The sequence below is a fragment of the Branchiostoma lanceolatum genome, chromosome 16 (assembly GCF_035083965.1).
Source record: "Branchiostoma lanceolatum isolate klBraLanc5 chromosome 16, klBraLanc5.hap2, whole genome shotgun sequence".
NCBI classification, from domain to species: Eukaryota; Metazoa; Chordata; class Leptocardii; order Amphioxiformes; family Branchiostomatidae; genus Branchiostoma; species Branchiostoma lanceolatum.
In genome coordinates this window covers 503476-525988 of record NC_089737.1, presented here as the reverse complement: position 1 = coordinate 525988, position 22513 = coordinate 503476, and the positions used below count along the sequence as shown (strand labels likewise).

At 39.3% G+C, this 22513-nt stretch overlaps 1 protein-coding gene across 1 annotated transcript; it reads right to left on the bottom strand.

Annotated features, from left to right (window-relative positions):
* Positions 1-729: 729 nt before the first annotated feature.
* On the bottom strand, positions 730-19749 carry LOC136422131 (G-protein coupled receptor 54-like). Its single transcript, XM_066409779.1, has 6 exons — positions 19363-19749; positions 18958-19093; positions 8923-9176; positions 7485-7619; positions 1552-1696; positions 730-854 (listed from the first exon to the last, which is right to left on the bottom strand). The coding sequence occupies exons 1-6, from the start codon at positions 19747-19749 to the stop codon at positions 730-732; spliced, it is 1182 nt and encodes a 393-aa protein (XP_066265876.1).
* Positions 19750-22513: the final 2764 nt, after the last annotated feature.

Here is a 22513-nt window from a genome sequence, read left to right as displayed (position 1 = left end):
AGAGTTGATTAGCCAAAGTGATAAGACAATGCGTTGCTGATCGCCCCTTGAGCCCCCCAAACTGGTTTCATTTATTGTGATGATGAGCTAAGTTAATGTTACAAAAGATGTAAAATGTCCTAATTGAATTTAATCTATTCATCTTATGTATTTTCAGGTAACACGAACATATACTAGTACACTTTTTCATAACCTGCTTCGTGACCCGTCTATATCTATGTGCGTTTGGTACACAGGATCTGGCGTATCAATTAGGATGAAGATTCCAAACTTTTCCGTTCATTTGCTAAAATGTTTGCTGGGCTGTAAAGGCAACATCGTTCATGTTTTATCCTTGGTTGGTTACTTTAACCCTGCTAAAGCTAAACCTGCTATAATGCCCCGTGCCGGATGCATAACAACTGCAGGTATACCTGTGTTCAGGCCAGCCATTTTGAGCAGAAGTATTGAACTTGTCTCGACGAATATAATAATGGCTAGTAAAGCAGACGTGAGATCGGAAAGTGCTGGGTTAGATTCATGGATTTATGGGTGACCATCTGTCACTTTCCTCAAGGCAATTCTGACTGGTTCACATGTAACGGTTCATAACTGGAGTGGATTTTCTGATCCATACAGTCTCCTTAATCCAGCGTGTGAATTTATTGTCCACTCTGTCTATCACCTGGGCCCCATCCCAGTCTATTGCACAGTTGTTTCTCTTTACGTGGTCTGTCACTACTGATTTGTTTAAGTTCTCTTCCTTCTTATCTCGGTTTTTTTCTTCTGTGGTCCGGTGTACCTTCCCACCTTGGTGCTCTCATCCCCTTTCCCTTGTTCCTCCAGTCTGCAGCCAAATGTTCTCCCTGTCTCCCCTATGTATACCACGTTGTTGCAAATCATACAGGGTATATTGTATACACAGTCTGTCTTTACTGAGCTTGTAGTTTGCCTTTGTATTGGGATTCACTAGTAGGTTCTTAGCGCGGTTTTGGTATTGACTGCTGAGGCAATGTTGTGTTTCTTGAAAATCCTTTGAGTTTGAGTGATGAGGTGGGGGGGGGATAGATTCAGTCTTGTTTGGTACCGCATTCTGAAGAAATAGATGGTAATCGTTGCATTTTTTGACTCATTAGTTGTGTATATGTTATACTTCTGTACGTTTGGGACCGCATTATGATGCCGTTCCATGTGACTGTAAATATGGATATACTTTGCGTTTGGTAACGCATCTATAAGCAGCGACACCTGTGCTGCAGTGTAATGTGAACCAGTCAGAATTGCATTGATGTAGGTGACAGATGGTCACCGAAACGTCTGTTGAATAGATCACTTGCTTGAGTGTTTTAAATGCAGTTTTTGGGCACATTGCCCAAATTGGACATTTCCACTGCTAAACGATTGCAAGCTGGTGTTACACTGAAGATTCACGGAATGTAATTTTTTTCAGTTGTGCTCCAGTTTCCTTTGACACGGCCGCGGTTCCATGAAGCTGGACTTTTGTTGAACGTGACAACCCCGACAGATTACGGATAGGAATCCGGGAATTTACGGGAGGCGTTTTCTTCGCACACGTTCGGCTGGTCCTAGCAGATAGCTGCTGGTGATCGTTCTTGGAGAACGTCTGCTTGATGCAATCCCGGAAACTGTCGCCCACGATAGCGTAGACGAATGGATTCATGGCGGAGTTAGCATAGCTCAGGCAAATCCCCACAAACTAGAAAAAAGATTCAGAAAAGGAAATTAACTAGTTGTTAAACATTCACTTATTAGTAGAAATAAACAAAAATCATCTGCCAATTAACTGTGGAAATTATTTCATGACATAAAACATGGCTTGAAATACTTCATTTTACTTAAAGTGCACATTTCACAAATATCAAGTCCCGTTTATTAACCATTTAGGTATTTCAATGTGTTCTCAATGACCAAGCCAGTATTTAGTAATACTGCAAAAAGAATAATTTATATACACTCTTTATCTACCCTTATTCCCCTTGCATTGTGACGCAGACTGCAAGCAATTAAGCTTTAGAATAGCTATCAGAACATGTTTTATCAATTAAGAGCATTGAGTCAAAAGTATTGAAAGTCGACAATCTACGTACATACCACTTAAATGGTTTTTATGTAATTTTGCTGTAAAACAAGTTTCTAAATAAGAAAATTCATATCGATTTGTTTCTATCGGTCTAGCTATCATATTCAATGGCCCTTTAAATCTAAAAACAATCCAGTTTTTCATTTCTGGGTTATTTTGGTTAGTTCAGTTTCCGAGCCAATATGCTACTTGCAACTCAATCAGTGTGAATATCGCATGTTCAAAACTATAAAAATATTAGGAGCAGAATTTCTACTTCGTCACAAGGAAAAACTGCCAAGAGACCTGGATTAATTTGTTTTTTTCATCAACTACCATGGCAATACATGAATTAATAGTTTTTAAATAACGTTTTAGATTCCAAAATAAACATAAAATATGCTAGTTAGGTGGGACATACCTTTACAGCTTTTCATATTAAATACTAAAAAATTACCTTCCTGTAGTAAGTACTACGGTAACATTTACTTTGCTGTAGTAAATACTACGGTAACATTTACCTTGCTGTAGTAAACACTACGGTAACATTTACCTTGCTGTAGTAAACACTACGGTAACATTTACCTTGCTGTAGTAAATACAACGGTTACATTAACCTTGCTGTAGTAAATACTTCGGTAACATTTACCTTGCTGTAGTAAACACTACGGTAACATTTACCTTGCTGTAGTAAATACTACGGTAACATTTACTTTGCTGTAGTAAATACTACGGTAACATTTACCTTGTTGTAGTAAACACTACGGTAACATTTACCTTGCTGTAGTAAATACTTCGGTAACATTTACCTTGCTGTAGTAAACACTACGGTAACATTTACCTTGCTGTAGTAAATACTACGGTAACATTTACTTTGCTGTAGTAAATACTACGGTAACATTTACCTTGCTGTAGTAAACACTACGGTAACATGTACCTTGCTGTAGTAAACACTACGGTAACATTTACCTTGCTGTAGTAAACACTACGGTAACATTTACCTTGCTGTAATAAACACTACGGTTACATTTACCTTGCTGTAATAAACACTACGGTTACATTTACCTTGCTGTAGTAAACACTACGGTAACATTTACCTTGCTGTAGTAAACACTACGGTAACATTTACCTTGCTGTAGTAAACACTACGGTAACATTTACCTTGCTGTAATAAACACTACGGTTACATTTACCTTGCTGTAGTAAACACTACGGTAACGTTTTCCTTGCTGTAGTAAACACTACGGTAACATTTACCTTGCTGTTGTAAATACAACGGTAACATTTACCTTGCTGTAGTAAATACAACGGTAACATTTACCTTGTTGTAGTAAACACTACGGTAACATTTACCTTGCTGTAGTAAATACTTCGGTAACATTTACCTTGCTGTAGTAAACACTACGGTAACATTTACCTTGCTGTAGTAAATACTACGGTAACATTTACTTTGCTGTAGTAAATACTACGGTAACATTTACCTTGTTGTAGTAAACACTACGGTAACATTTACCTTGCTGTTGTAAATACAACGGTAACATTTACCTTGCTGTAGTAAATACAACGGTTACATTAACCTTGCTGTAGTAAATACTTCGGTAACATTTACCTTGCTGTAGTAAACACTACGGTAACATTTACCTTGCTGTAGTAAATACTACGGTAACATTTACTTTGCTGTAGTAAATACTACGGTAACATTTACCTTGTTGTAGTAAACACTACGGTAACATTTACCTTGCTGTAGTAAATACTTCGGTAACATTTACCTTGCTGTAGTAAACACTACGGTAACATTTACCTTGCTGTAGTAAATACTACGGTAACATTTACTTTGCTGTAGTAAATACTACGGTAACATTTACCTTGCTGTAGTAAACACTACGGTAACATGTACCTTGCTGTAGTAAACACTACGGTAACATTTACCTTGCTGTAGTAAACACTACGGTAACATTTACCTTGCTGTAATAAACACTACGGTTACATTTACCTTGCTGTAATAAACACTACGGTTACATTTACCTTGCTGTAGTAAACACTACGGTAACATTTACCTTGCTGTAGTAAACACTACGGTAACATTTACCTTGCTGTAGTAAACACTACGGTAACATTTACCTTGCTGTAATAAACACTACGGTTACATTTACCTTGCTGTAGTAAACACTACGGTAACGTTTTCCTTGCTGTAGTAAACACTACGGTAACATTTACCTTGCTGTTGTAAATACAACGGTAACATTTACCTTGCTGTAGTAAATACAACGGTAACATTTACCTTGTTGTAGTAAACACTACGGTAACATTTACCTTGCTGTAGTAAATACTTCGGTAACATTTACCTTGCTGTAGTAAACACTACGGTAACATTTACCTTGCTGTAGTAAATACTACGGTAACATTTACTTTGCTGTAGTAAATACTACGGTAACATTTACCTTGTTGTAGTAAACACTACGGTAACATTTACCTTGCTGTAGTAAATACTTCGGTAACATTTACCTTGGGGTAGTAAACACTACGGTAACATTTACCTTGCTGTAGTAAATACTACGGTAACATTTACTTTGCTGTAGTAAATACTACGGTAACATTTACCTTGCTGTAGTAAACACTACGGTAACATGTACCTTGCTGTAGTAAACACTACGGTAACATTTACCTTGCTGTAGTAAACACTACGGTAACATTTACCTTGCTGTAATAAACACTACGGTTACATTTACCTTGCTGTAATAAACACTACGGTTACATTTACCTTGCTGTAGTAAACACTACGGTAACATTTACCTTGCTGTAGTAAACACTACGGTAACATTTACCTTGCTGTAGTAAACACTACGGTAACATTTACCTTGCTGTAATAAACACTGCGGTTACATTTACCTTGCTGTAGTAAACACTACGGTAACATTTACCTTGCTGTAGTAAACACTACGGTAACATTTACCTTGCTGTTGTAAATACAACGGTAACATTTACCTTGCTGTAGTAAATACTACGGTAACATTTACCTTGCTGTAGTAAATACTGCGGTAACATTTACCTTGCTGTAGTAAACACTACGGTAACATTTACCTTGCTGTTGTAAATACAACGGTAACATTTACTTTGCTGTAGTAAATACTACGGTAACATTTACCTTGCTTTAGTAAACACTACGGTAGCATTTACTTTGCTTTAGTAAACACTACGGTAACATTTACCTTGCTGTAGTAAATACTACGGTAACATTTACCTTGCTGTATTAAATACTACGGTAATATTTACCTTGCTGTAGTAAATACTACGGTAACATTTACCTTGCTGTAGTAAATACTACGGTAACATTTACCTTGCTGTGGTAAATACTACGGTAACATTTACCTTGCTGTAGTAAACACTACGGTAACATTTACCTTGCTGTAGTAAATACTACGGTAACATTTACCTTGCTGTAGTAAACACTATGGTAACATTTACTTTGCTGTAGTAAATACAACGGTAACATTTACCTTGCTGTAGTAAACACTACGGTAACATTTACCTTGCTGTAATAAACACTACGGTTACATTTACCTTGCTGTAATAAACACTACGGTTACATTTACCTTGCTGTAGTAAACACTACGGTAACATTTTCCTTGCTGTAGAAAACACTACGGTAACATTTACCTTGCTGTTGTAAATACAACGGTAACATTTACCTTGCTGTAGTAAATACAACGGTAACATTTACCTTGCTGTAGTAAACACTACGGTAACATTTACCTTGCTGTAGTAAATACTGCGGTAACATTTACCTTGCTGTAGTAAACACTACGGTAACATTTACCTTGCTGTTTTAAATACAACGGTAAGATTTACCTTGCTGTAGTAAACACTACGGTAACATTTACTTTGCTGTAGTAAATACTACGGTAACATTTACCTTGCTGTAGTAAACACTACGGTAACATTTACCTTGCTGTAGTAAACACTACGGTAACATTTACCTTGCTGTAGTAAACACTACGGTAACATTTACCTTGCTTTAATAAACACTACGGTTACATTTACCTTGCTGTAATAAACACTACGGTTACATTTACCTTGCTTTAATAAACACTACGGTTACATTTACCTTGCTGTAATAAACACTACGGTTACATTTACCTTGCTGTAGTAAACACTACGGTAACATTTACCTTGCTGTAGTAAACACTACGGTAACATTTACCTTGCTGTAGTAAACACTACGGTAACATTTACCTTGCTGTAGTAAACACTACGGTAACATTTACCTTGCTGTAATAAACACTACGGTTACATTTACCTTGCTGTAGTAAACACTACGGTAACATTTACCTTGCTGTAGTAAACACTACGGTAACATTTACCTTTCTGTTGTAAATACAACGGTAACATTTACCTTGCTGTAGTAAACACTACGGTAACATTTACCTTGCTGTAGTAAATACTGCGGTAACATTTACCTTGCTGTAGTAAACACTACGGTGACATTTACCTTGCTGTTGTAAATACAACGGTAACATTTACTTTGCTGTATTAAATACTACGGTAACATTTACTTTGCTGTAGTAAATACTACGGTAACATTTACCTTGCTGTAGTAAACACTACGGTAACATTTACCTTGCTGTAGTAAATACTGCGGTAACATTTACCTTGCTGTAGTAAACACTACGGTAACATTTACCTTGCTGTTGTAAATACAACGGTAACATTTACTTTGCTGTAGTAAATACTACGGTAACATTTACCTTGCTTTAGTAAACGCTACGGTAGCATTTACTTTGCTTTAGTAAACACTACGGTAACATTTACCTTGCTGTAGTAAATACTACGGTAACATTTACCTTGCTGTATTAAATACTACGGTAATATTTAACTTGCTGTAGTAAATACTACGGTAACATTTACCTTGCTGTAGTAAATACTACGGTAACATTTACCTTGCTGTGGTAAATACTACGGTAACATTTACCATGCTGTAGTAAATACTACGGTAACATTTACCTAGTTACCTTGCTGTAGTAAACACTACGGTAACATTTACCTTGCTGTAGTAAACACTACGGTAACATTTACCTTGCTGTGGTAAATACAACGGTAACATTTACCTTGCTGTAGTAAACACTACGGTAACATTTACCTTGCTGTAGTAAACACTACGGTAACATTTACCTTGCTGTAGTAAACACTACGGTAACATTTACCTTGCTGTAGTAAATACTACGGTAACATTTACCTTGCTGTGGTAAATACAACGGTAACATTTACCTTGCTGTAGTAAATACTACGGTAACACTTACCATGCTGTAGTAAATCCTACGGTAACATTTACCTTGCTGTAGTAAACACTACGGTAGCATTTACCTTGCTGTAGTAAATACGACGGTAACATTTACCTTGCTGTAGTAAACACTACGGTAACATTTACCTTGCTGTAGTAAAGAGCGGCCGTTAGCTTTTTATTGGAGCTGCTGTGCCACCACAGGTTGATCACGTGGTTGGGGAGCCAGCACAGGGTGAAGAGGACGACCACACCAATCACCATCAGGGTACTTTTCTTGGTCTATAAATCAAACAAGCCAGATTATGGCTTTTATCTTATCAGGGTTTCACACGTTATGGGCTTATCTTTAAATACACGTACACGTAGATGTAAAAAGTAAACATGGATATAATCTCTTGACATAATGTGACGCATGTAAATTGACTCATTTTCCAAAATCTCTAACTGCCCATGCTAGCTTGTGTTTTTATCTCTTGTGTGGAAGGTGCATGTAGATAACACGAAAGTACAGGAAATAAATCGTCGTGTATGCTAATTGCATGATTTCCTCCTTGCATTCTGAAATACGTTCTTAACTACGAATGGTTAAATCAATAGTAATATAGCAACATAAGGCATACTGGTTTAATTATATGGATGACATCTTATGGGTAACCTACATTTCATGCGAGCGTCCGAAAAAAGAAACTAGGCCAAAAAGTTGCCTTTATTGTGAAATGTATAAGTGGTCAGGAATGGTGTACACCTGACTGAACTTACAGAGCATGGTATTGCAGTAAATTCTTTATTTTTTTCTTTTTTCACATCTTCTTTTACTCTAAAAGAATTCGTTCAGGACTACAACTGAATTTTGCATAACGGGCAAGTTTATGACAAATTCAGAACGTGTTTAGGTAGGAAAAATGGCATTCTACGATATTAGCCCCGGTGCGCGTTTTCAGAGCTTTTGTTATTTAAGACATGCATTTTCTCATTTTAAACTTTTTTTAACGATTTACTATATTATCATGGAAGCGCATCTGTGTTTGTAGTAACCATAGAACAATACTAAACTTTCTTCCAACACTTAAGTACTCACGGATCAAATTCTAAACGACCACTGTCTTCAGGATCAATAATCTCTTCGGAACGTGAACTCACGAGAGTTACAGACACGTGACTTTATCCACACGGACACGGAATGTGGTAGACAACGCCGCACTTCTCTTTGTGCCAGGGAACCACTAGACTAGGGACTCGCGAATAATTCTACATTGGTGGACAAAACGCTCATTAAAAACTAGATTCCTTGAACGCAAAGTCAAAATACTGGACACTGAACAGGACTACTTTATGAGAGGTATAAAGGAGGCCATATACATCAGGGCACTCCAGCCATCACTAAATAGAGACAGTGGGCGTTATAAACTTCCTGGCACGTTTGACCAATTGCTGACGTCACGTATCTGTAAAGACACGTGTCAATAAAGTCACGATCTGTAACTCGGGGGGGGGGGGGGCGTGATGCGCTCGCAGATGTCATCCATATAAGCAAGTCAGCCTTAGCCTTAGTTAGCAGAAGACGTTAGAAGAGACGCCGCACCTTGTCTACATTGATCTGCGGGACGGTGACGTTATCGAAGCGATGCCAGAGTCGGTAGATGATGGGCACACAGCTGATCAGGCAGATAACAAAGGGGATGAAGTAGGTGGATAGGACGTTGTAGATCATGTATCCTTTCTCGTAGGCCTTGGACGGCCAGACCGGGCGGCAGACCGTCTGCCACCCGTAAGGTTCCCAGTTCAGCTCCACCAGGCGGTAGTGCATGAGGTCCGGGATGGCCATCAGGAAGGACACTGCAGACAAATGTTACATTCTTCACATTGAGTGATAACAATAAATCCACGAATCTATAATCGCAAGTTCATGACTAAAATGGGGGGGGGGGGGGGGGGCTAAGATAACTCGGGCCCTTACATTACACGGAGTTTTTACTGATCTTATTATGCATAAGTACGCCACTGACTATACTGATTAGAAGGGTAAATAAGCTAAGTCAAGCATCATCCAAGCAGAAAAGTCGTATGTTTTTTTTGGGCCAATGGTAGGGATTTTCTATTCGAGACATAGTTATGGTTACCTTCACAGAAGGGTAACCATATTGTTTTTGCTCGTTTCCTCTTCCTCTTCTTCCTCTTCTTCCTCTTCTCCGCACAAATAGGGTCAACGCCCTGAACCAGACGGCTGACACCATGGTTACTGGTAAACATCGTGGTGTTCCATTACATAATGTAGCAACACGCATCTTAGTCTTCTTCTCCCCACAGATAGGGTCAACGACCTGAACCAGACGGCTCTCACCATGGTTACTGGTAAACATCGTGGTGTTTGATTACATAATGTAGCAACAAGCTTTAGAGGGGGCTGCTCACCATATATTCAATGTGTTTGAGTTAAAGAATGAACAGAGCAGTAGTTTGTAAGGCTTACAACATGTGAAGGTAACCATAATGTATTTGCTGGCGAATGTTACATGGTCTAGTTAGCTTTAGGAATAGTGAATATAATGGCATGTGTGTCATGCCAATGAGGACCTTCTTTGCATAATGCAAAACATCATTTTTCCATACTTCCTTTATCAATAGTAGAGAAATCCTGCATTTTCTCAAATAATGTTGCCTATCTAGTTCTTTCTTATTTTTTGAAAAGAGAATCTTTCAACAAGAGCGCCGAATCAATGCGGTCACGTTAATCTGCCTAGCGGCTTTCCGTGCCGCTGAATAGACTAACTGCACCAACAAGTCAGCCATCATGTACATAAGGCATAAAGCTTCAGAAAACCACAGATATGGGTCTCTAAATGTTAGTTGAGAAAAAAACAGACCGTAGGGAAACAACATATACATCGCTGTCGCCTGACTAGTTTTTTTTTCGCGCCGTGAAGATTGGAGACAAGAGAACGTTCCAAATATTTGTTACTGTCTATCATATGATTAGTACCGTCTATTAACCATCAATCAATCACGACTAACGTTATCATAAAGGAAAGTTATACAGGGATGTCGAGGTTGTTTTACGACAACGTTTGCTTCATGTTGGTGGTGTCGTTTTTTCGTAACTATTTTGTTAGTCGGGCCGCCGCTTTTAGTGCATCCAGCCCTCCTCACGTTAGACGATAAGTAACGTTGGGTAACATAAATTCGTGGGGTACTTAAATTCGGGATTTTTCGAAAACGGAGTATTTAGGGATATGTGCTAGATGCAACATCAGTAATACCACTAGAAATGCAAACTTGACAGACTAACGTATTCAGAACACTGTCTGAAAAGCTTCGATAAGCATGCATTAGAAGGCGACGAGGACAAAAACTCTCCGTCCCTTATTGGAACAGTCTGAGGGCTTCGTGGGAGAAACACACTACATCGTTGTCGGCTGGTTTATAAGACAAATGTCACATCCGCTTCCTGCTAAACACAATCATTTACAAGACAACTTATTTTCTTAAAATTGCTGACCTGCAATTGGACTCTAAGTGTGATCAATCATCAAAACCCCTCTTTGTTGCTACAACCTACGGCACGTGTATTTTCCCGCCGCCATATCATTACCCAGAATCCTGTTGTCAAGCAGACGACAAAGGTTTGTCAGGAACACTTTTTTGTCTAAATGTTGCGTGTGATAGTGGACTGATGGCGATATTTTCCTCAAATTTTGCTCTTAGCACAAGCAGAAACACATGGACATAGTAGTATTACCATTTCTACGGCATCCAGCTAACGCCCCGATGAATAATGTACAAATTTCCATGACGGTGGGGGTGAACTTTGAGTGACGTTCTACCGACTCAACACACGGGTTGTTCCCGGAGGCCTGATGCGTGCGGTACGGCCGTTTTTTCGTGTGTTTTTTTTACTTGGACACGTCTATATCCATAGCACTCTCCTCAAGCCAAGGATGGAACGAATAGCTGCTGTATAAAATGTAACTAGCGGTAAGATATTCAAGACGAATCTTCTCTCCCGAATTAATGTTCACCCCTGTCCGACAACACCGCCATTGTGCGTGCGGCGGACGGTAGTTTCAAGTTGAAATATTATGGTATCAGCACGACTAGAGACAAAATCTACCATATATATGATTAGTGCAAAGATAGTACATGATACTGACAGAATAATAGAAAAAAAGGATGGTTTATTGTTCTGCAAGATTGATTTCAGTCAACCATTATCGGAAAAATCCCGAATTTATGTTACCCAACGTTACATACATTGTACAATCACAATTTTACTTTAAAAAAGCTGAAATATCATTCAATTCTTTCTGTTTAATTAAATTCATCACCAAGTTCTGACCAACTTAGGGTAACGTTACACTGTCTAGTGTAGCACAGAATCAGAAGATACATTAACAAAAACGTCTCACAGCGTTTGTCACTTGTAACATTTTTTAAAGTATGTTCTTTAGATGGATGTGGTCGAAATCTATTCATTCAAACCTGACCACTCTCTAGCGACTTGCGATGGTGCGCCGAGAGTTCCCGTTTTACAAAGCATGAAAGGAAAAATGATTATCTAATCTGTAAACATAAACAGGAAAACAAAGGGATTAAAGTTGGAAAATAAAGTGGCAGAAATGACATAGCTGATGATATATGGTCTACACAAGCCTACCGGTACAATTAATGGGCGATATTGAGAATCTGACTGCTGAATATTAATAACGTATAATGGTGAGGAGTTCAGAGTGGCGACGAACATAATGCGCGGGTGTGAAATGTTACACAAGGATAAAAGGCATGCATTTTTCCCTAATGAAAAGTTCCAAATCACTGACAACGTTCTGTTGTTTCATTTTGATAACCGCACTCACAGGAAGGATCCTCTGTACAATGTTGTCGAGATAGATAGTGGTTCAATGGGTTACAGCAATAGTCTACTTCGAAGTCTAGTTAGAACTACGGGTTATTTAGGGCCATCGGGGAATTTTTTATTAGTCTGTTACATTTAGTAGTCCAGCTCTTTTAACATATATAAGTATTGATGGTAGAAGAGTTTTTGACATTCCAAGAAATAGAATAAGAATTGATTTTTCTATATTCTTCATAGACTTAAAAAGGATGTGTGTGGCACGAAAGTTGTACGGAACAGAGTTTCAAACAGATAGTACTGCTGAGGTGCTAGACTTTTAAATATTTTCCAGAACTGGATAAGGCTATGTTTTATCTTCAATCAGCCGACCGTAGTCGCGTTTAGACGAAATTTGGACGGACTGATGTAGGCTAGATTCTTTATTTGGCAGGCTTTACCACTGGCGTACTCAAACAGGGGCATGATCATTGCTGTATATGAAATACTTCCCATTTTCTTCAGCGAAAAAAAAAGTGTTTTGACATTCTTTTCTGGACACAAATGGGTTTTATTGCCACGTAGTTACCGCGCTAGTTATGATAACGGTGTACACACCAATTCTTTCGCGACATGGGTCTGCGAAAGTGTGCGGGAAAATAGCGATTAAAGTGTTCAAGGTTTGAGCTCACGCGTAATGTTTGGTAAAAATTGATTTTTGGATCGATCTTTATTTTAGGATAATCTTCCGCGTAGAAATTCATCTGTTGCGTTCTGTTGACGGTGTTGGTATACTTTGTGCGTCGTGTTCTGGGGGAAATCTCATTATTAGGATTTTCTTTATAATTGGCTTGAATAAACATTAGAGTTTTTTTTCCCGCGGTATCAGTCATTTCTGTGTCTGAAATATGTAATAGGCATAATTTCACGTAAAAAGGACGACTTTTGAGCATCATTTTTTGCATTTAGAAATACCTTTTCCCCTACAGAATACTGGAATTGAAGAGGTCGGAGAAACTGAAACTCAGTTGCTGTTATAGGTAGAGTGAAATCCTTCATTCCAATATAGTTTTTTGCTTCAGAAGTATTTTGTAGAAGGACGGTCACTGGACTTGAGGGTGTGCAGATGCGAGTTGAGACTTAAACTGGGGTGTGCCTGCTCAAAGGAACATCATTAACTAGAAAGGCAATATTTGCGAGAGCAAATGCGACATAATTCATCCATTTCCCTCCCCACATCCAATAAAAATTGACTTTTTCATGATCACCCAAGTCCAGAATTGTATTTTAACAAATGTTCCCTGCATACAATGATGGACTCTTCCAGCGGCGAATGGACCAACAAGTATCATGCAAATTTTAGAATGTAATCAACTACAACCTTGCGAAATATTTCTTCTGCGGAAGAATTTCCGCCATCTGGTAGTCCATAAAATTTTGCATTACGCAGCGGACAGTTCTTTGGAACCAACTCAAGTCAACTGCAAGTTGTGCAAAGTTTTCACAAATTTCTGCTGGACACACTAAATATTTCTGATGCTTATTTCATACTGTTACACATACAGTACCAGTGATACCACAACTACAAAAAAATTGCTAACAAAAACATACACAACCATTTGTAGGGAGATGAGCCTTTGTGTACTCTTGGTGTTCTCTTAGCAAAAACAAGTAAACAAGACATTGATATTTATATACAGAGAGGAATAGAGAGCATAACATTTATGATAGAAGCACCACAAGAAAAGTTTTATAATGCAGGCGTAAATTTTGAACCTTCTCAATTGATCACATCTTCAGTATGACCAAATTTTTACAACACAAGGACAGGAGTCAGGGGGCAGTGAGGTTGTTTTAACCACATCCTGCCCTGCACATGTAAGAGTTAGTGCCCCTGATTGAATTGAAAATTTCAACCAATAAGATCCAGTTTTGAATATGCATGATGTTCGTAAGGTGCTCTCTCATTGGCTGACCGAATTAGTCCACTTGACCATATAGGAATAAAGATGTGACCATATATGGCAACACCATATATTGTCATAAGAGGAAAACAGCCCAGTATCTCTCCCTAATCCCACCAAAAAATCATATTTTGAAGTAGTGTATGCCAAAAATACGAACTACTTTGAGCATTTGTTTTATGTACCCTATAGCAAATTTCAGGTCATTCAGCTCAGCTGTAACTATAGACTACAGGAGGCCCAAATATACAGATTTGGTCTGAAAATGGCAAAAAACTCAATAAAATAATTTTGAAGCCCCATATCGAAAAAAATGAAAAAATAAGTCCGGGGGCATTTGCCCACTCTACCTTTGTGCCAAATTTCAGGTCATTTGGCCAAAAAATGACAGATGAATCAATTTGAAGAATTGACCGGAGGAGAAGAAACATAGGAGAAAACAATATATTGCATCCATGTGATGGATTAAAAATAATAAGCCGTAAGGTGTAGTAATCCCAGGTTCTTTTGGGATTCAACTGAATTCCTTTAACACTAGTAGACTTTTATCCTTCTCGTGCTGAATGTAATAAATCCTGCCCTAATAAGATGGGTAAAGTATGCCCAGGTGCTGATGAGATTTAGCCTCTGTCAGCTGAACTCCGCTTAACGCTACTGACGGATGGTAGACCTTAATCCCTATCGTGCTAGGTGTCATTACTTGTGTCTTAATGTATTAAAAACAAAACAGCCCGTGGTCAGAACAATCTATTTGCTGTGACAAGTCAAGCTGTAAATATTTCCATAAGTGACGTGTCATCAACGAAAAGATTAGCATCAGGGGAAAAATCATTCATCAAGTCATTAACGAAAACACGAAAAAGTAAAGGCTCTTTTGGGCTATCTTTTGGAGCTTTATATTGTTGCTAAAATTGCGATGACATATTGGTTCTATTTCTACTCGTTTATTCCCACCCACCTGTAAAGAAAAGTACGATTTTTAGAGCCTGCTAAGTTCGTTAGAAAAAGTCTACACACACACACACACACACACACACGCACACACGCACGCACGCACACACGAACGCAAGCACGTACGCACATGCACGCAAGCACGCACGCACACAGATATATATGTGTATATAAATTACGTACATATGTATGTATGTATTCCTACATATACTGTAGTACTAATTACTTATACTATGGCTCAAAAGGATCACGCTGATCAGAATCTAATTTTGTTGTTAGATTTCTGTTCATGCCACATTGTGTAAGCTGTGTTTTTGCTGATAACAATTGTCAAGTGATGATGAGGTTTATCCATCATACTACATTGACATTTGATGAACGTCAGACCCTGTACATCGGCCCCCCAGGAGTGACTGTTCAATCGCTGCTATCTTATCTGGAGAGAAATTTAGGTCAACATTTCCCAGAAGTGATTTTAGGCTTCGTGGCCTATCGAGCATGGAGCGAAAGGGTCGAGGCACTTATATTTCATCCATGCATAGTCACAGTTTACATCTTACTGGCCAATCCCGTTTCCCATCGGCTCAATCGTGACGGTGACCTCATTACCTTCATCGTGAAAGGTTTGTCTGTAAAATAGACGGAAAGGTCGTTCTCTTCGGAGCTTGCAAAGAGTACTAGTGTGGTGCATGTTTAGGCCTGCTCACATTGTGGACATTTACTTCATGTGAGCCTTTGTCAACGAAGAAAGCAAAAATGACATTTTAAAAGAAGACAATTGTTGTTCATTCTTGGCATTGTTAAAGTTATCATTTGCACCATTATGACCCAATGGTATAAGTACCAAGTATCATACAGAATTTGTTTTGTTTTGTTTTCTTCCTGCCCTTCTTTGCTTTATCTGTTTATACTGTAAATTTGCCCCTGCTTAGTGTGATTATGCCTGTAATTCGATACTAAGTCACTACTTCGTGTTGAATGTAACTGATCTTCAATCAAATGGCTTCCCTGATAATGTAAGCGGTCGTAGTGTTTTTGGCTAGGTTATGGATTATAGACTTTTCGAAGAGAGATAGAAATGTTTTTATAAAGCTGAAAAACATTTGCCATTGCCGATGCGGAACGATCAGTTTTCTTTGTTTCTTTGTCTTGAATACATCGTAAACCACCTCAGGCATACTCTGTAAATACACTAGGTTTGTGCTGAACAGCTCAAGCTGCATTTTGGGACAGATTTAATTGATCCACTCACACTGGGGTTAACCCCTACTTTTTCGGTGATCATAGTGGATTCTTTAACGTGCTTCAGGTGTAGATCTCATTACAACAGAAACCTTGATTCAACATTCTATCATATTGTATGCTAGAGCGTTAGCATGTACATTATTCTATAGACTATTTTGCTGTTAGTCATAGACTAGATTAGTACTCTATATCTGTCAACAATTAGCAATAGTTCAATTCTCATGTACGTTAGTTGCCATACATTGTACCAGCTACAATTGCCGCGCAATAAAGTTCTTCTATCCAAAGGGTCACTCCTCGCAAAAGTTAGGCACTTATTCACAAACACCTGTGTCGAGGGGGGATATTTAAATCAAGTGCCTTTTCCAAGAGCACACCATCAGGACCTGTCGGGGATTAAAACTCAGTACCTCTAGGTTCTCAGTAAGTAACCCTAGCCACAAGGCTAACTTTCCATCATAAATGATAATGCCACACTTTCAGTTTCACAGGCATACCATGCTAAACGACGAAACAAATCCGTTCTTGAATATATTGAGAGCGGATAAATACCGAGCGATCTGACATGTTTCGCACAGCAGCAGCATGCTTAGGTCACAATAGGAAAAAAGGGGCCCTGCCGGGTAGTTCCCGGGCCTTCTTTTGGCACTTTCTGGCGTGACCCCTACGTGACCCCGTGGGGCACCCTGCGGCTACCGGGCTTTTTTTGGGCCCGGCGGGGACCCGACACAAATTTAGTTCTGACTTAAATTCTACCCGGGCCCCGCGGACAAAACGTCGCCGTGACCTCAACGTGAGAACACCGCGAGGTACCCCTACGGGTGCCGGCAGTCCACCGGGACAAGTAATTATTTGTCTGTTTGCTTGTTTGTTTGTTTGTTTGCTTTTTTATTGATTTGCACAACAAGAAAATCTATAATACATGATACGATAAACAATAGATAAAACAGGTTTAGGAGGTGGAAAAAGCGTGTATAGCTTGTACCAAGGACATTATATATAATGTCCTTGCATATACCTGGCCCTACTGGTCTATACTTCTCAAACTTGATTATGAATTATAAATAATAAAGCAAAATTATACATAGAATACGATAACTACAGATAAGGATAATCAAATAATTAATAGTATAGATTAAAATTAGATTATAACTGAACATGTGAATACTACATGTTCCTTTCCTTTCCTTACTACAACAGTGGGCTATGATGGGTTTTAATGGCACTTTCAAACGCCAGAAAAATGTGATTGTCTATCTATTTATATCGTGGATATCTAGTATTTTGTCTCAGCGAATGTCAGAAGCAGTTGCTATATCCTTGTGAATTTCTTTTGGAGAGTTATAAGAAGATGTAGAATTGTACGGTAGGCGCATCCCCAAACAATGTTACAGTAAGTATATAAGACTGTTGCATATTGTATAGTTGTGAGAATCTTTTGACGGATGATGTATTTTCACAATGACATCAATTATTTAAGCAATTGTTTTTTTACTTATAGCAGAGATTGGGCTTTCGAGTTTAATTTTTCATCTATTATCACCCCCAAAACGTTGGTCTTGTCTATTAGGAACATTTTGGCCTTAATGATATCATAACTTTGATTTTTACTTCAGAAAATAAGGCTTTGTAGACTTTGTTTGGAACTTATTTGCTTCAAGACATGTACTTTCCACATATCTTGGTTAGACAGTTCAATGACATTATATAATGTCCTTGGCCAGTTGTATAAAAGAATCAAAGTTTTTGTGGGAAATGGATATGTTGGTGCAAGGACTTGGTTGGTGTCATCGCCAAAGAGTATAGAATTAACTATTGTTATGTTTTGAAACAAACCAAGTGCACAGGGCAAGTGTGTGTACTTCTTAAGACCGGGTCAAGTGTGTGACGTTACAGATCAGGTGAGCAGAACTAAGGCGTAAACTTCGTATATCGTGTTTCTTTTTGAGCTCCAGTGCAGTATTATATACCCCCGAGATATGACGAGTGCCCACCAGGAGCCTGCCTGATGCCCGACCGCCGTTCGTGGGGCATTCGGCAGGGACCCTACAACTGCCCCACCTGGATGTGAAAAGCACGCGGTACCTTGTCGGACCCCACAGGGGTCACTACAAGACACCGTCAGAGCAACTTTCGGGTACCTACCGGAGACCGACCAATGAAGCTGACAAAATTTTACAAAAATGCCACCGAGTGCCTGCCGGAGCACCCCGGGCCCCCTGCAGGGCAGCGTGAAGGAAACTTTTAATTGTGACCACGACAGTCGGTGCCCCCCGGACGTCAGAGCCCGGCCGGGGCTACATCCCCGACGGGCACCGGCGCAATTGTGACCTAGAACCCCTGCTTGAAATCCGTCACTTCTGATGATAACAAATTGAGATGTATTGTCAGTTTGAGATTGTTCTATTTATCATTAAGATATATGACCCATTATTTGCTTTCAATTTGACCTGACAGCTCAATGAATGATAAATCATATAGAACGAGATCAAAGTTAGTCATAAATTTTCAAATATAATTCTAAATGGGTCAACGCTGGATATTTTCCTGCTCTACCGATAAACACATTTTATTGGTGGGTGAAAATGTATTCTAACATTCTTTTGGCAATACTTCGACTCAATTCGCTCACCGATCCATATGAAAACGCTTCCAGTGACGGCTACGCGCTTCCGACGGAAGATGAGGGAAGTCACGGGGTGCACGATAGCGCAGTACCGGTCAACACTCACCGCAGCCAGCGTCAGACAGGTAGCCTGAACAGTCACCTGAAGTAATGTGGGAGGCCAACTATGTAAATATCTAAACAATTTCTATCATAGCTGCTACTACGTCACCTACTTTATATCACTGAGTATATTCTAAACTTATAGCAGTACGAACGAGTAAGTGCTTTTTGATAATATTTATTTTGATGGGAAGTTTCTAAAATCGTCGGTCGTGGTATTTTTCTCTTACAAGCAGCGTTGAATATTAAACGCATTTCATATCAAGCTATGTAGCTTTTCTGAAACCCAATTTGACGGAAGGGGTTTACCTGCATCATGTAGTTGACCATCCTGCACATGTGTACTCCGAAGATCCAGGAAGGCATGGCGTACTGTGCGGCAGTAAAAGGGACACAGCAGAGCAAAAAGGCCATGTCTGTCACGGCCAAGTTGCACAGATAAAAGTTGGTAACGGTTCGCATCTTGCGGAAGAACGCCACCACATAGATCACAAGGGAATTGCCGGACATCCCGACCAGAAAGATGACAGCAAAGATGGTTGGTGGCACGTAGTTGTCCCATGACAGTGGTATCTGCAGTGTTTCGGGCATCTTGCCCGTCCCCACAACGGCTTCCGAACATGAAGCGTTCGAAACCTCCTCCAGCGAGCTGTCACTACTTGTTATGTTCTTCGTACAATTGAACAAGGTGCTCATCTTCTAAGGTCGTCAGGGATGAGGATGATCGGGTACGTGTAGCGTCGTACTGAACCGCACAAGGATCAGTGCCGCAGTTTTACCCGTGAAGGATCTTAAATAGACTGTTAACATCATCAGTTCTGAGACCCATTAACCTAGTTCTATGTCCATTGACTGATCTGTCTGTATGAGTGTTTAACAGAGCTAGCTGATAATGGCCAGCCAACCATCTCCATATATAGGCCATATTTAACAAGAACTAAACAATCGGTTGTCATTTTCTAAATCGTTAGCAGTAAGGTTTGTCAATAATATCAATATAATACAATATTGAACTAAAAAAACAAAAAGTACAAGAACTTACTGTTTTAGGAACAGACAACCTGCCCGAAAACTACATTTGATCGCTTGCCAAACACGGAAATATGTTTTTCGAAATCTATTTACGTGACAATATGCAGTTTATAAACTGTAAGCATCTATTATGATTGTAGATATATTTCTTTGAAACGAATTGGAATACTGTATTTTTCTTTTCAATGTTTCTTCTTGGCCAACACATTTCTCCGGGCATATACTCCCCATCACCAACAATTCTCATCGGTCTCTAGACGTGTTGCTGACACCAGTTCTCACTATATAATATCTATCATATATCAATGACATGACCAATCTCTTATTATTGATTTATTTTATGTCTTCGTTTGACCTGAAAACCAATCAGTCGGTCACACCTAATGTCTGCCCAATGTTGTTTCCTTTAAAAAGATAACGGACTTCTTTAGTTCGCCAGTTTGCATCTACTTACGCCTAACCCACTTCATTATTGAAAAAAACAGTTTCCTTTTAAGTAATACTGATGAAAGGACTAATGTAGAGTATGTTACCTATTGCTCAAATGCCAGTAAGCCTTGCGAGAATTGGTGGTTTAAATGAACGGCACGAGCCTTGCCCTGGCGACGATAAGGATACCCGTGAGCATTACTATGTCATTAGTAAAGTAGGGCAAAGTAATAGTCTTGACTGTTCATCGGCTTAGTAAAAGTAGGACAGAGTGGTCGTCTTTACTGTCAGCCGGCTTAGTAATGTAGGACAGAGTCATAAAAGAGCCATTTAGATGCATGTTTTATTACAAACATTCAACGCGCGTATGTTTATCTATATCACATATGATTATCCATATGTATTACGTAATATCGTCAAGTAGGGCTACGCACTTTTTCTTGCAGTAGTCTTTGTTCAAAACTACTCACACTCCGTGCTCTAAAAACACGATTCTGGAACACAAACGTCTCAGCTCCGTTAACTCAGAGGTCTCGTAACATATTCATATTGAATCTCCCGGCGTATCTTTAGAAGGGGTCAAAATCTCCAGTCCCGACATGATGATGATGATGAAGACGTGTCTAGTCTAAGCGAAATTCCGAACAAGAATGAATGGAAATGAAGTTCGCATTCATAGATTATATCCGTCGATCATTTGCCTTACCCGATTAACGGTATGAAAGACTACGAATCTAAGCAAAGACGCCTATTATGTAATTGTATAATTGTATAGGTTTAAATGTTTGTTATACCTGATGTAAATATTTCTGTGGGGGCTAGAAAAGGCATCATGCCTGTTCTCTCACCCCTTCCACATCTGTCGTAAATTTTAATAAACAAATTTCCTGGTCAATGATGCAAATTAAGCCCGGATTTACATAGATTATGTCTAAAGATTATGACATTTACTTAACTGGCTAATGCTGCAAGTATGGGATTTCAATCACTTGAAAGGTCATCTGTGTTAACACAAAAATTGTCGACTGATCAGCTCCTAGTCTTTGTCAAGCTGTGTGCGTGTGTGTGTGTTTGTGCGTGCGTGCGTGTGCGTGTGTGTGTATGTGTGTGTATGTGTGTGTGTATGTCTGTGTTTGTGCGTGCGTGTGTACGTCTGTGTGTGTGTGTGCGTTCGTGCGTGCGTGTGTGTGTGTGCGTCTGTGTGTGTACTTATCTGTGTGTTGAAACAGTGTTCAGCACCAAGGACAGCTCATTCGCTTGCGTGGGAATTGGTTAATGGAATACTATTCTTGATGACGCGTCTCTGGAAGGTAACAAACACGCACTGAACAGCTTTTGTCATAAATGAAAGAGATTTATTTTGCTTTAGCACCTATTCATGGATCAAAAGTGAAAAGTTGACAGCTACTCTTTCAAGAATTTCCATTGTCTGCTGTGATGGATGCTCCATTTTTATGGATCAAAAGCGTCACCTAGAAATGTTTACCAGAACAGTAAGAGTTTGAAAGCACTAAGGACTTTGTTTTGTGTGTGGTTAGCTCACGGCGTCTATTTGTTACCAGGTCCCGTGTTCAATTTAAGGTTCCCGGCCGGGCCCAGAAATAGCCCAGCAACCGCAGGGTGCCCGACGGTGCCACGTATGGGCCGTGCTTGAAAGTGAAAAAAAGTGGCTCATTAAAATGCAAATGATATGCAATGAGTGTCTTGATAGCATGACATATATGGATGCATTATCTTCTATTTCCAAATCACATATGCTGCAGACTTTTTTCTTCATGAAGCTTTTGTATCGCTTCCTCCTTCCGAAGAAAGATGCTCGAGGGCCCAGACTTATGTCACTTCTTTCCAACCACAAGAACTATCTACCGACGGCACAGAGCACAAAATGTCAAAACCGGAAGTTCCGCTGCATTACTAAGAAAGCCGCTAAGAAAGCAAAATTTATCAATTTCAAAGTGCCAAGATCTACCCACATACAAAATAATGAACGAAGACCTTT